Source organism: Echiichthys vipera (assembly GCF_963691815.1).
Source record: "Echiichthys vipera genome assembly, chromosome: 19".
NCBI classification, from domain to species: Eukaryota; Metazoa; Chordata; class Actinopteri; order Perciformes; family Trachinidae; genus Echiichthys; species Echiichthys vipera.
The window spans coordinates 19,799,156-19,813,440 of record NC_139844.1 but is presented as its reverse complement, the minus strand read 5'-3'; the positions used below and the strand labels follow the sequence as shown (position 1 = coordinate 19,813,440).

Here is a 14,285-nt window from a genome sequence, read left to right as displayed (position 1 = left end):
TAATACTTTATCTATTCTGAGATATTGTTATTTTTTAATGTTCCGAATTTGACAGAATATCCGCTGTGTCTATACCACTGCTGTACTAGCATGTTTTTTCAAATAACTAAGGCACTTCAACAAAAACCTTTATTTTGTAAAAAACACAGTGAGCAAAATTAGAGAACAGTAACCATTGTGTCAGCAGAGAAGATTTAAACCATGTTTTCTTCGGGCTATGGGATTAAAAAATGAACAGAAAGTGTAGAGGCCTTTGCTGTGAATGACTTCAGCACATCTGAACCCACAGGACATCACTGGTTTCTCACTCTGCTCTGGTTTGAGCTTGATCTATTCTACTTCAGTCTCTTCCACAGTTCAGTAACTGTAGTGGGTTTCTTAGACATTACTTTGTTTCCGAGGATTTTTCCAGAGATTCTCTATGGGGTTTCGATCTGGACTCTGAAACTTCCTTATTTCCAAATTTAACTGAATTCTTTAGACACTTTGGGTTTAGTCGTTTCCAGTCCGACGGCAAACATAATGTTTCCCCTCAAACATAAATAAATTGAACTTTAGCAATGTCATGTCATGGTTTGGGGAATGTTTTCTGTTCAGCTACATGGCAGGGTGAATGCAATTGTTTATGTGAACCTCCTTCGGCAACATGCAATACCTTCACTGCAATTGTCTCCCAGACAGCTGTAATTTTCAGGCAAGACGTAGTTCCTTGAAGCTAAGAATATTGAAACAATGAAATGTCCAGCCCAGAGTCCAGATCTAAACCCCATAGAGCATCTCTGGAAAATCCTTGCCGACAAAGTAATTGCAGAGAAACCCACTACAGTTACCAAACTGTGGAAGAGACTGAAGAAGAATGGACCAAGATCAAACCAGAGCGCGAGAAACTAGTGATGTCCGTGCAGATGTGCTGAAGTCATTCAAAGCTGTGGTCTCTACACTTTCTATTCATTTTTGAATCCTATAGCCCGAAGAAAACATTGTTTCAATCTTCTCTCTTGACACAATGGTTATTGTTCTCTAGTTTTGCTCACTCTGCTTTTTTTGCCTAAAATAAAGGTTTTTGTTGAAGCGCCTTGGTTATTTTAATATTATATTATTCTATCAAATTCTAGTGGATGGCGATGATGGTGGATTATTGCCCTATACTCAGTCTGAAAGGCACAATCACAAGGATATTAAAAGATCAGATTGGTAGACAGCTGATTGATCAGATATGACTGAAATGTGTTAATGAAAGGAGCTTTTACATATATGAATTAAGATTTGAGCAGAAAGAATATCTCACCAGAATTGACTGTGAAATACTCAAAAAACAAGCAAACGCAAATATTCAACACAATGACATAAATCACACAGCACATTCCTCCCTTTTTCAATTGCAGCCAAATCACCTGTACAGCTCAACCCAAAACGACGCACACACACACACACATACACATATCGTATCTTTGCTCCTCTCATTTTTCCAGCTCTAAATCCTATAAGCCCAAAGGAAGACAGCCTGCTGTGTACTGTGAGTTCATGCCTTGATAAATTTACCTCTACAATGTCTCATCTCTAATTACACACACATCTGTTAACTATTCAGGTGAACACCAACATGCCCTGATGCTGTTCTTTTTGCCTAATATGCAGAAAACCACACACAATGATTGTGCGTACATACGAAATGCAACTTAAAATGATTTGTAAACACTCTTCACTCCTGTTCCCATGTGCTATACGGTTACGTTAGAGGGATCTAAGCACGCATCCTGCCAGCTGTGCAAAGAGCTTATGTGATTCTGTTTTCCAGACACAAAACTGCTACTCCTCCATTTCCTCTGCCTCTGTCTTTGGGCTTCAGAGGTCTTGAAGCCTGCAGCCCAAAATCAGCACAAAAGCAAAACCTCGAAAGAGCTTAAAAATCGTTCTTTCTGGCTGTAAGAAAAAGGGAAATACACATAATAATAATATGGTAAAATCTATTTAGGAGACAGGCAACATACTGTAGTGTATTGTATGTTGAGTGTCCATGTTTTATGGGTAAAACATCTTACGATGTGGCATAAATTGGCCTTCTTACAGGATATTAAAGGTTGAATATGAAGAATGAGCAGAACCTCGCCATCTAGTGTCTCAAGATCGAAGTCGCAACAACAGAAAATAATTCCACCACTCAGGTTGCCAGGTTGGTCAGACTGCCTGTTTGAACCCATCGCCTCCGGCAAATCGCGCCATAAAAACAAGTACTGCAGGGGAGTTTGACTAACAGTTACATTAGCCGTTACCGCTGAGTAAACATGAAAGTTAGCTTACCAATCAAGGAGAAACGTAGCCATTTGGGCGTGCATGTTAGTGTTGTTGAACTCCTTTCTCTCAGTCCATGGAGTGAGTGCTTGGCCTATATTGACTCTAGTTTTTGCCTGTCTCCGGTCACTCAGCTGCTGGGACAAATAAGCAGCTGCAGGATTGGTAAACTCCATTTCAACCAGTGCCAGCCTACGGTAGCTGCACCCAACAACAGACAACCCTGGCAACCCCCTTTGCTAAAATAATAATTAAGACTAAATAAATATATATTTTTATGGAAAAGCAATACTTGCATTCTGTACCCCATATGTAAGTAAATACCCTGTTGGTGTATTATTTATTTATTTAAACATAGCTTTTAATGAAGATTCTACATATTCAACCTTTAATGATAGCTGCATCCCATTTGGGTGTTCCTGTTGTTATGCATTAGTTTATCCTCATAAGGCCATAATGCTGTTACACCAGTGCCTTTCCTCCTGTTGTGAAACGTCCTGATAGTTTCTGATATTATTAAGTGTTAAGTCAGGCAGAAATAGGCAATGTGATAGTTATCATTATAGTGACACACGTGTTAAAACTTTACTGACCTTTCTGCGTAAGTGAAATGAAATGGTAGGCTGAGCACCACTCCTTCATGTTTCCCTCAGGAGTGTGCGGGTGATTCAGAGAGCGGCCCTTACTGTATCTCCAGCTACATTAATATTTATGTCTGAGGCATGACGTCTGCCTTGTATAATAAACACGACAAGCAAACACTGCCAAAGTCTGACGTCAACAACTTTGTTTACCTTTTAACTGTATATTTACACACTCAAAGAATGTCATTTGTAAACGGAAAAAAAAGAAATAACAAAAACTGGCGCGTTGCTATGACTACCAGCGCAACAACGTTCGTCGTCATTAGCAACCAAACTAGCGTTCAGACCGGAAGGCTTCCGTTTAGCCGTTATGTTGGCTAGCAAGTAGGCAAAAAAACGCCAGAAAACGGTAAGCTAACTAATATCTACGCTTTAAAGTAGTTTACTAAAGGAACAATGGACTCCAATTCGTTATACTATTCTTTGGAGCTCGTTGCCGGTAGCGGGTGCACTTTAAACGTTGAGCAAAGAACCGCTCTGCAGACCTCCCTGGTGATCCTGAAGAAAAACTACAAGTTCCATCGGGTGTTGTTTTGGGGCAAAATATTGGGATTAAAAGAGGATTATTTCATCGCTCAGGGGAGAGGAGAAGATGAGATGCGAGATAAAAAGAACCTCTATAGGTAAGATTAGGTTCATTGTAAGATAGGCTACTTCATGTCTGCCCCTTGACAGTCTGGAGGAACGTTACCTGTCTGTGTGTCGTGTCCTTTGGCCTCTTGTCTTCAGCTTCAACTGCATGGACTGGTTCCTGCTCCCCCCTGCCACAGACTCTATGATCGAGGAGGTGTCCAAAGGGGCAGCGGGTCGCTTTATTGGAGACCCCTCATATGTGTATGAGGGGCGTAACATCCGCAGGCAAGGAGAGACTAATGAAGCGACAGACGAGGAGATAGCGGTGAGTATGATCAATACTCCTTTTTGTAAAGTGGTCATAGTGTAAATATTGTATTTACAGAGCAAAAGCATAACAACTGTTATCCCAGGATAACTATTGCAAATAGAGTAGGTCTTGACCACTCACTTTTTATTTACAGAAACTTAACAATTTACCCATGAGCAGCAGCAAGTCGCAATATATATATAATATTATTAATAATAATAAGAAGAAGAAGCAAAGGAAGGTTTTCGTTGCCACTGTGCAAGAAACCACAGAATTAACATTAAAGGTTGAATATGGAGAATGAGCAGAACATCGCCATCTAGTGTCTCAAGATCGAAGTCGTAACAACAAAGCATAATTCCAACAGTCGGGTTGCCAGGTTGGTCAGACCTGGTCCAGCAGCCTACAGGAGACCGGAGTCTGTCTGAGCCTGTTTAAACCCATCCCCTCCGAAAAATTACACCATAAAAACAAGTATTAGAGGAGTTTGGCTGACAGTTACTGTTAGCCATTACAGCTAAGTAAACATGAAAGTTAGCTTACTGATCAAGGAGAAACATAGCCATTTTGGCGTGAGTTTTAATGTCATTTAACTTCTTTATCTCAGCCCATGGAGTGAATTCTTGGCCTATATTGACTCTACTTTTTGACGGTCTCCGGTCACTCACCTGCTGGTACAAATAAGCAGCTGCAGGATTGGTAAACTCCATTTCACCCAGTGCCAGCCTACAGTAGCTGCACCCAACAACAGACACCCTGGCAACCCGCAATGCCATGCCAAAACGCTATTGGTTGGTAAAATGTAAACAGAACGTGACAGAAAGTCGTTGTCAAACGAAAAAAAAAAAAAAAAAATTAAATAAACAAAACATTATTTTAATGGAAAAGCAATACTTTATTTCTGTACCCCTCAAAACGCCCCGTGGGTGTATTATTATTATAATTTTTTAAAATAAAGCTTTTAATGAAGATTTGACATATTCAACCTTTAACTGTAATAATATACAGTATATAGTAATGTGAATATAACCAACAAGATATGGCAGTTAATATACTAGCTAATGTACTAACGGTATGAACAGCAGGCGGCTACTGCACCAAAGCAAGAGAAAGGGTTTTTGTGCATGGTCTTTGTTTAGTAGACTAATAATGTGTCAGTAGAATTATAACTAAAGCCAAAACCAAGATGGATGTGGGACCTAAATTAAATATTTAAAAAAAAGAAGAAGAAGAAACTGCAGAAGTAACAATGTTCTACCTTTTTTGCCAGCAAAAAAAAAATCATTCCACCATATCTCAGGTCAGCTATCTCTGCAAGTGACAAGTGTTTTTACTCATGAAGAATTAGTTTGAGAGAGAATTTAATCTCAAAGCTGCAGCTCTTCAGTGATTTATTTGTTTGTTTTTTTCCTGGATACCAACGTTATCTGTACAGCCATGAAATTCCAGCTTGGTAATGGGCAGTTCTTGGTTTCAGATCAAAGTGAATGAGGAGAGCAGGCTGGCGGTGACAGTTTATAAGATCGATGAGGAAGTGTCTGTGGTACCACGTGGCGCCTTTGTCAAGAATCCACATGGCCTTGTTCAGATCAACCGCAGCTTTTGTGGTAAAAAAAAATTACATCACTCTGCCACATGGCGTGTCTTTGTCTCATTGTAGCGTGTTAACACTTGCTGCTGCATGTGAATGACCCCGAGGTGTTTCATAATATTTGGTATTTATTTGAATTGGACGGAAATGATAAACAACATTTTAGGATATAGGTTATTACACTTCGCAAAAATTATTTGGTTAACCCATTAGTGCTGCTTTGTGAAGAAAACATATGCATGCATGTGTATATTTTGACATCGTTCTGCTGTAAAACTGCGTAATCATTGCTGCGATTCAGTTTGAATCACTTGCCCATGTGCGTTGTTCCTCAGGCCTGTCGCACTCAGAAGCAGGGAAGCTCGACAACTTCTTCCACTTCAGCAAAGCAAAGAATCTGCACAAGAAATCCATCCTGGAAATGGGGGAATTAAACCCAGCTATTGACTTCCTGGATGTACTGAGTGACGACATTCCTAAAGGTGAAACCACACAGTTCAGTCTATTCCATACTTTGTTATTTTATTATCCCTGAGCTTCAAGACTTAGACACTACAGTCTATCGAACCAGTGCAGATAAAAAAAAGTCATCCTATGATCTGGACTAATTAACACTCAACTGTTTTGAGCAAGTGTTACTGAGGTCTTAAATGGCAGTGGTGCAACATTAGGTTTTTCTTATTTAGTCTGATCCAACTGCCGTGCTACATTACAACTCAATGAGGTGTGGTTTCAACAGAAGTCATTACGGTGATTCACCTGACTGAAAGTCAAGAGGGGTTGCTTCCAAGTGGAAATAACTGAATCATTTTAACAGTGAAATGGTCGGTTAAGCAACATTAACTGATTAAATAAATTCCCAAAACTTCTGCCATCATCCTGCCTGCCATGATTGAATACGTTGGAAGAACTTTTGCATACAGTGGTCTGATAACTAGATGACTACTGCTGATATCTGAGCTCTTGGATCAGGGTTCATCCCACCTACTGTGAGAATAACCTCAAGTTCTTCAAAAAGAAAGAAGAGTTCTACAATCATCAAAAACAAGTCTAAAACCAGTACATGAGGACGATCACCTGAAACCAAATGCTGTTAAATGCTTAATAGTGCGGCTCAAATTTACAGGAAAACAATAATCCAATATCAGTGTGTTAGCTAATGTAGAACAAATTACTACATCCAATTAGTATCCATTTTTCAACATTAAAAATGTTAGTGCAGTACAATGAACATTCTTAAAGGTCCCATATTGTGCTCCTTTTCTGGTTCATACTTGTATTTTGAGTGTCTACTAGAACATGTGTAATCAGTGGAGATTGCTCTAAGACTGCAAGGGAAGCTGAACTTCCCCTAAAATGTCACCCAAAAACAATAGTGGTGAAATATGTACTGCTGTGTGTACATTTCGGACTAAATACGCGCCAGAAAGCCTTTATCTTTTGTTCAGAATCAGCTACTAATCACAGACCACCGGCGCGACTTCCTTCTCATTCATCCCCACAGCACTTTACACAGTCGGACGCTCAGCTTCTACTGACCTCAATAGGGAAGCATAGAGCGGGTTGTTCTACTGCAGCGAAACTAGACGGTCATTGGATAAATGCTGGGCTTTGTCCCGCCCATCGAACGGTCAGCGTCTCTGGGGGTCTATGGGGAAGTGGGCTAGCTTGGATTCTGCATGATGATTGGATGAGTTGTCTGAGGCGGAATCCTCTTGATTGACAGCTAAATGAGCGAATCAGCGATCTTGAAGAATAAACAGCCACTGGAGCTTTTCCCAAGTTTTTCATTCTGTTGTTTTGAACTGATCCGGAGACTTAATCGATCCTCTGTGACTTTGTCTAAGTTAAAAACAACTAGCGCTGTGTTTGGGGACTCCGTTCTGTCATTCTGCGGTGTCTCTCCCCAACAGCGGCGGCAGTTGCGGAGCTCCCCCCCCCCTGTCACTCACACTCACAGGCGGTCACACTTCAAAGTAGCCTGGCGCAGCAGCTCCAGCTGGGCCAAGACTGTTTAAGCAGCCTAGCTCTTCTGGCCATTGAGAGGACACTGGTCAAGTCCCTGGAAAAGACGACTAGTTGGTACGACAAGGTCACAGATCACTTTCTTGAAAAGGAACAAAGGGTATAATTTACATATAGATAAACACATTTATGATGTAGGCCGGAAAAATGAGCTTCCCCTCCTTGAAAGACCTTCAGCCGCCACTGGTGTAAAACTCATTATTTTTCTCATTGCTTCCGTCTGTCTGAATATACCTGTATTCACCTTCTGTCTGAAAACGCTCAGATTTAGCACCTGTTTTCCACATCTTCCTCCTGCTCCCACATTACAGCCAGGCAATGACTAACAGCACTGTAGCGGCACTTTCTACCTATATATAATTGTGACATCACAACTGACAGAAGTCCTGACGGCTCGTTTAAAGACACAGTGTCTGAATACGAGCTGTGTGCATTTCTCTGTGGATTGAGAGTTTTGATAGTTTCACAGTATTTACATAGCACCCCGACCTGCTTTATATTAAAAAAAGACAAGAAATTCAGGTGTGTGTTCAAATCCTGGTCCTACATGTTAGAAAAATCACACCAGGATGCAAACAATAAGCAAACATGGATACTGTAAAAAGGAATGTACTCCAGGCCATAGTGAATGTTGAGAAAGTGGATTTACAAGTATACATGTGGAAGAAAAAAAGAACTAAATGTTTAGCACCCATGACCAACAGATGTCTGATTTACAAGGGCTTCCACATGTGTATATGTTTGTGCGTGTTCTTTGAGCTGATGCGGATGTCGGCAGTGTCATCACTGCAGCAGACATTACACAGCTGTCTGAATGCCACACTCAACGCAAACGTCTTAGGGGCAGTTCGAATGCGTTCGCTGCAAATGGGAATGAGTTAACATTATTTTAAGGGGGACTCTGGGAGAAATGTAGTACGAGCTACCTACAGAAAAAGACAGGGGCTTCCCTCTGGGACCTTAAGTTTGGCTCCCCCTCTTTTGCACAACAATCCCATAAACCTTTCCCCAACTCCTGACTTATGGTTTGAGATCTCTCCTGCTGCTGCAGCAGTACAGTACACGTTTTTACAGTTGCATCATACTTTGCCCGATAAGTTCAAAGGCGATCAAAAAAAAAAGTGGTGGAACAACTGTCTTAATTTATCAAAATCATGTCCCTTTTCTGTAAAAGCATCAAAGGGCTTTTGTTCTGAATCCCCTGAATCTTGGGTTCATGGCCATACCCAAACATATTGCGAAACAGGTTAAACTGTAGATATCAAAAGCACAAAGGGTTGATTTATTGGAGTATCCCTGGGCTGCCTCTAGCATGCGAATAGTATAATCTCCTTGGACTGATTTCCAAAGATTATTGTAGCCTCTATTTCAATTCTGTTGAAAGTGAAAGCCTCCTGCATTTAACGTCAATTGTTTACAGCAAAGCCTTCTTTGTTTGTGTGTAGGATCATGGAGTCTTCGGCTTGAATGTGCCAGCAAAGTGAGCGTGCTCCGGAGCCTGTTGTGGCTTGGCCTGAGCTTCTATCATGTCCCCATGACGCCACAGCATGGATACATCTATATTGGTGATGGGATCAAGAATTTGGACATTCCCTTCATGCTATAAGGAGACATCTATAACCCATTTCATGCTACAAATTCTTCATGTGTCTCTGTTGTCCACATCATCCCTCAAAATGTATTCTACGTAACATATTCCAGCACTTTTCGTTGGTTTCTTGACAAATAAACTGAAGAGGTACCGTCATGCAGTTTGTCTAAAGCTTTTTTGTTCCATTCAGTTTTCATGCACAAAAGCTAAACACATGTTGAGAGGCAGAGTAAACACACATTTTATTTGCACATCTGTGTTGCCTTGAGAATACACTGTCAATATACCACCTACTTTGAAACTGTTACACTGACCCGGTTGTTGCGCACATTAAGCTGTCTGAGACTTCACTTCAAGGGCTTTCTGAAAACCAGCAGAGACAGAATAGATGGTCCTGGGTGGGGCTGAGCACGCTTCATTAAAAGGGTGACGCAGCTTAATAAACAAAAGGTAGAATAAATACAGATGGATCAAGCTTTTAGGCCTTTCCCCAGGGCAGTATAGCAAAGAGTCAATCCATTCTCGTCGAGTTGCTCTGCTGATTTGTAAGGCTTTCTGTCCTTCACTGTTTTATGTAAAGTGGCTTGACACCGTAACGCACATTGTCCTTCAGTGCTGGGTGGCCAACAGCCATGCGCTTCTTACACCACTTTAGTCCAGCTTTATATATGGGTTTCACCGAGCCAATGGACCAACGAGTCAGGTATCTGTACAACAGAAAATCACTACTAGTTTCAGGTTGACTGAGAATGGTGCTAACAATCGATAGATAATGGTGACAAAAACACATTTAAGTAGACACATGTGTGCATTACCTGTTAAGCTGTGGTGGCTTGGTGCTCTTTGGGACATAGCCCACTCGATGTTTGGGTATATGGTCAGGGAGCAGACCTTGAATGCGTCAAAAAAAGCAAATCATCAGTAAAGCAAGTCAAAAAAGTACAATCGTAGAAACAGAATGAGTAGACAGGACATTCCAATTCAAATCAGTGCAGTAGGTTGACCACAGTGCCGGCCATTTTTTATTTCTGCCGTTGCCCTTTCAATAGGCTACTTTCTGTACAAGTTGGCTTGCGGAAAGTCGCGGGGGTAAGGTTTTGCAGTAATGGCAAAGAGCAGTTGATGGTAATGTATGCATAGAGAGCCAGTCACTAAATGAGTCCATTCTGACAACTTAAGGGCTCACTGCCCAACTTTAGCCCTGTTTCTCCGCTCACCGACAGCTTTTGGAGCTCCCCAACAAAAGCCCCAGATCAGAGGCAAATTAGGGTTGGCTCAGCGCTCCGAGCTTGAGATTTAATCATGATCCTCTTACACTGCTTGGAGACTTGGGTAGGCATCAAAGGCTTGGCTTTTGTCACGATTTTACCTGTCCAACAGAACATTTTCTGTCGCACTGGGTAGCTCTACTTCCTCAATGGCTCACTTGACATCTGGGGTCCCTCAAGGCTCCGTTCTTGGCCCCCTTCTGTTTTCTATTTACATGCTTCCTCTTGACCAGGTTATTGAAAACCATGATGTGCTCTATCATTTTTATGTTGACGACACTCGGTTATATCTGCCATTAAAACAAACAGATCCTAACAGCCTAGCAAATCTCACAACCTGCCTCTCTGATATAAACACCTGGATGTCCTAAAGCGTCCTTAAATTTAATGATAAGTCTGGGGTCATTCTCTTTGGTCCTCCACATTCTACCTGGTCTTTTGGTGCAAACCATGGTGGTCTGTCAAATAATATAAGCAGGCTGCTGGGAATCTAGGGCTGAATGCTAAAATCAATTTTGATGATCAAGTCAAAACTGTAGTTGAGTCATGTTTCTTCCAGCTCAGGAAAGTTTCTTAGATTAAGTCATTTTTTATATATAGCTGATCTACAAAAAGTTATACATGATTTTATCTATTCTCATCTTGGCTATTGCAATGCACTTTACTCAGGTATCAGTCAGGGCTCCCTCCTTCCCAGTTTGCACAAAAAGGCTGCTGCTCAACTCGTTGGCGGGATAAAGAGGTATGATCACATCACCCCTTTGCTTGCCTCCCTACACTGGCTTCCTGTTTGATTTCAAAATGATGTTAAAAGGATATTGCTCTCTTGTCCTTAAATACATTTCAGACTTACTGCCCTGGTATGTGCCCTCTCAACCATTACCGTCTGTGGATGGGGCCCTGATGATTACTCCGAGGTCGAAATTTGTGGCAAAAGTTGATTAGCTTAACTTTTGCTATTCGATCCCCCACACTACAGAACTTTGTGACAACTGAAATCAAACACCCTAAGTCACTAGGTTCTATTAAATCTAAAATTTGGAGTGAATGAAGATCACCACCAAAGGGCAGGCAGTGACACTGACCTGCTCTTTGAGCCATCTGGACACACACTGCAATCTTGCGATGTTCCTCTGTACAGAGACCAGTGATTCTCTTGGGCAACATCCCTCCATCTGACCTGATGAACTGACTGAGCAACAAGACATCCTGGACAAAAAAACGACACAATAAACACTTGATACACTTCCCATAATGTCTGAGATAGTCAGGTGATTAAATGCCTGTGGACTCACTCACCGTGTAGTTGTATTTGTGCTGCAGGTTCCATCTGTAGATAGGACACTTGGCTGTGGGGTTTGGAGGCTGCGGTGCTGCTGCAGTGTCTAGTATTTTTCCCTCAATCTGATAGACAGTATAAGAATAAGTAATGGTAGGTTCCTTGTCAGCTTGACTGTATATTTTTTCATGTGCAGTAAGATAAAGCGTTTCCCCCCCCTCACTCCCACTATCCTATCTAACTGTTGGTCATAGGTGTGCCAATGCAGGTCAAAAGGAGTTGCCTTTGTTGCATCTCCTCAGATCTGACGGAGACATTCCCTTGGAAAACAAGGTTAAGCATATGTGTCTATGCTCTGTGTTGCAATGATTTATTCTTTACCCGGAGATGACACATTTGAATGATGTGTAAAATTGTAAACCCCCGCTATATAGATTTAAAAGACAATACCAACCGCATACAATTTAACTATGTTATTATCACAGTGGATTATTGTACAATGTTCTTTCTTTAATTTAAACATCCACACTATAGCAAAGCAGCCGTTTTCTATATTTGGCTTTTAGGGCGCACTCACACTGTCCATCCGTACCGTGCCCCGTGCTTTAGGGTACGTTCCCCCCTCCCTCTACCCCCGCGGCCCAGCCCCGTTTGGACTCACACTACCTGGGACTGCCGCAAATGCTTCTTGTCTCCCTACACGTCATCACGCCATAACACGCCACACACATTGATTGACGTCATCGCGATTGTTCGCTTTGTTTCCAAGTCTTTCCATAGACCTCAGAGTTTTTGTGCGTCTTGTCGACTGTTTTTGAATATTTTCATCGACCAAATCTGCAGTAAACACTCCACCTCTGCATCACACCAACGCAAACCTTTCGCCACCATTGTTTTAAATATCCGCGCATGGTCCGTCCTTTTTTCTATGTCCGAACAGGTCGCACCTAAAATGATGTCAGAGCCGCCGTAGGCCTCATGCTTGTGCTCATACACGTGCGCACGCTCGTGCTCGTACATGTGCAAACGTGCTTTACAAAAGCCCACCTCTCCCAAACGGTCTGTGACCGGCAAGCGTACCTCGCCTTATGTGTTCCACTCACACTGGTCAAACAAACTAGACTTTAGCCGTTAAACGTGCTTGAGCACGGTTCGGATGGACAGTGAGTGCGCCCTTAATTTATTTCTTCAGTGCATAGCCTGATGTCATACAAATCAAAGCAATCAGTTATTAGAGAAAAAAACACTAAATATATGTATGCTTTTCACCACTAGTTCAGAATTCATTAAAATGCTGCATTTATAAACATTTTATTTTTTATAGTGCTTGAAACATCAAAACACTGTGTATCAAACAAATACACATATATATCAGTTTCATGATACCAGCTAGTCTGGCTTTACTTACTGTTGTTGTTTTATCCTCCTTCTTCTCCAGCACTGTAAAACAGAATATGCATGGTGTTAGGCCTTTATCATGAACATAGCCTGACTACCGTACCTTTCTTTTCTGTCTTTCTAATCTTTCAAAGACATTGTCAGTGATGATGGTACCCAGTGATAAAATAATATGCTACAAATACTTTGACAGCCAGTGATTACAATTCAGCTTGAGTCTCTCCAATAAATGGTGTTTGCCCATAGTGATATTCAGTCAACATGTTGTTAGGTGAGGCTACAGTTAGTACATTGTTTACATCTTTTTTTTTAAAGAAAATGAGTAAATGTCTCTTATTTAATATAGATATAGCTATATAAATATTTAGACACATAAACCACAAACGTAAAGACATTTAAAGTCAGTCGGAAAACGTGTCAAACTCGGGTAGGACACACTCTCTGATGTGTTTACTTCAATGTGACCGGTTCATAAGTGACATTTGTTGTGTTCGTAGATGTCAAAAAGGAAACACAGCCTTAAAGGAGGCATGGCTAAGAGCTACTGAATGCTATAATGTGTTGTTTTTGTTTGTTTTGTTGTCCGTGTGTGTTGTTGCATAAGGGATAAGGTAAGTCGGTATCTCCTCTGACGTGCATGTTGTATGATGCTAACGTTAGCTCTTCTAACATTAGCGGGTTAAACTCTTAACGTTTGCAGAAAAGTCTCACCTTGGCGAATCCCTCGGCTCTGGACGGTGAAAGCGGTTATCTGGGGCACATTTATCCTCTGTTGAACCTTCACGTTGCCTACGTTCAAGCTCGCAAATGAGGAGCACACAGACCTCAACATACTGCGGGCTGCCATGTTGGGTTCCTGACCTTCTCTTCTCTTCCTGTCTGGTAATCTCGCGAGAACGACAACAGTGACGCTCACGGTGAAGGCCTGTTATTACATCGATGGTGGTGAAGACCAATAAAAGACTGGTACTTCCTATGAGAAAAATGGTTGCATGGGAAATTCCCTTCCAAATACAGATACATTTAATCATAGCTATGACCAGGCTTCAAAATTTGGGCAAACAAAGGCTTTAGTAAGCAGATTTATTTGACAACAACTCTCTCATTTGTCGATCTGAAACAATATGACATCCAACCAAACCTTTTTTTTAAATACCTGCAGATAAGAAGCTCTATATTTTAGTTACAGAAGTCTTTAATTCTACCTACAGTAGACACACATCTACACACAATAGAAGAAATAGCAACAAGTCAACATCATAAGAGGGGATTGACTTCAGTAATTCCATCTTATAATGTTGATTTGTTGCTATT

The 14,285-nt window shown here is 41.3% G+C and overlaps 2 protein-coding genes across 2 annotated transcripts; one reads left to right on the top strand and one right to left on the bottom strand.

Annotated features, from left to right (window-relative positions):
* Positions 1-3,332: 3,332 nt before the first annotated feature.
* On the top strand, positions 3,333-9,041 carry rsph9 (radial spoke head component 9; the record flags this gene model as incomplete). The annotated part of the gene is made up of 5 exons (XM_083933701.1): positions 3,333-3,559; positions 3,666-3,834; positions 5,297-5,426; positions 5,746-5,892; positions 8,881-9,041. The coding sequence occupies 5 exons, from the start codon at positions 3,333-3,335 to the stop codon at positions 9,039-9,041; spliced, it is 834 nt and encodes a 277-aa protein (XP_083789827.1).
* A 239-nt stretch (positions 9,042-9,280) lies between these two features.
* On the bottom strand, positions 9,281-13,825 carry mrps18a (mitochondrial ribosomal protein S18A). Its single transcript, XM_083933509.1, has 6 exons — positions 13,683-13,825; positions 12,982-13,013; positions 11,594-11,698; positions 11,380-11,503; positions 9,842-9,917; positions 9,281-9,733 (listed from the first exon to the last, which is right to left on the bottom strand). Exons 1-6 carry the CDS (start codon positions 13,816-13,818, stop codon positions 9,589-9,591), a joined length of 618 nt encoding a protein of 205 aa, XP_083789635.1. The 5' UTR covers positions 13,819-13,825; the 3' UTR covers positions 9,281-9,588.
* Positions 13,826-14,285: the final 460 nt, after the last annotated feature.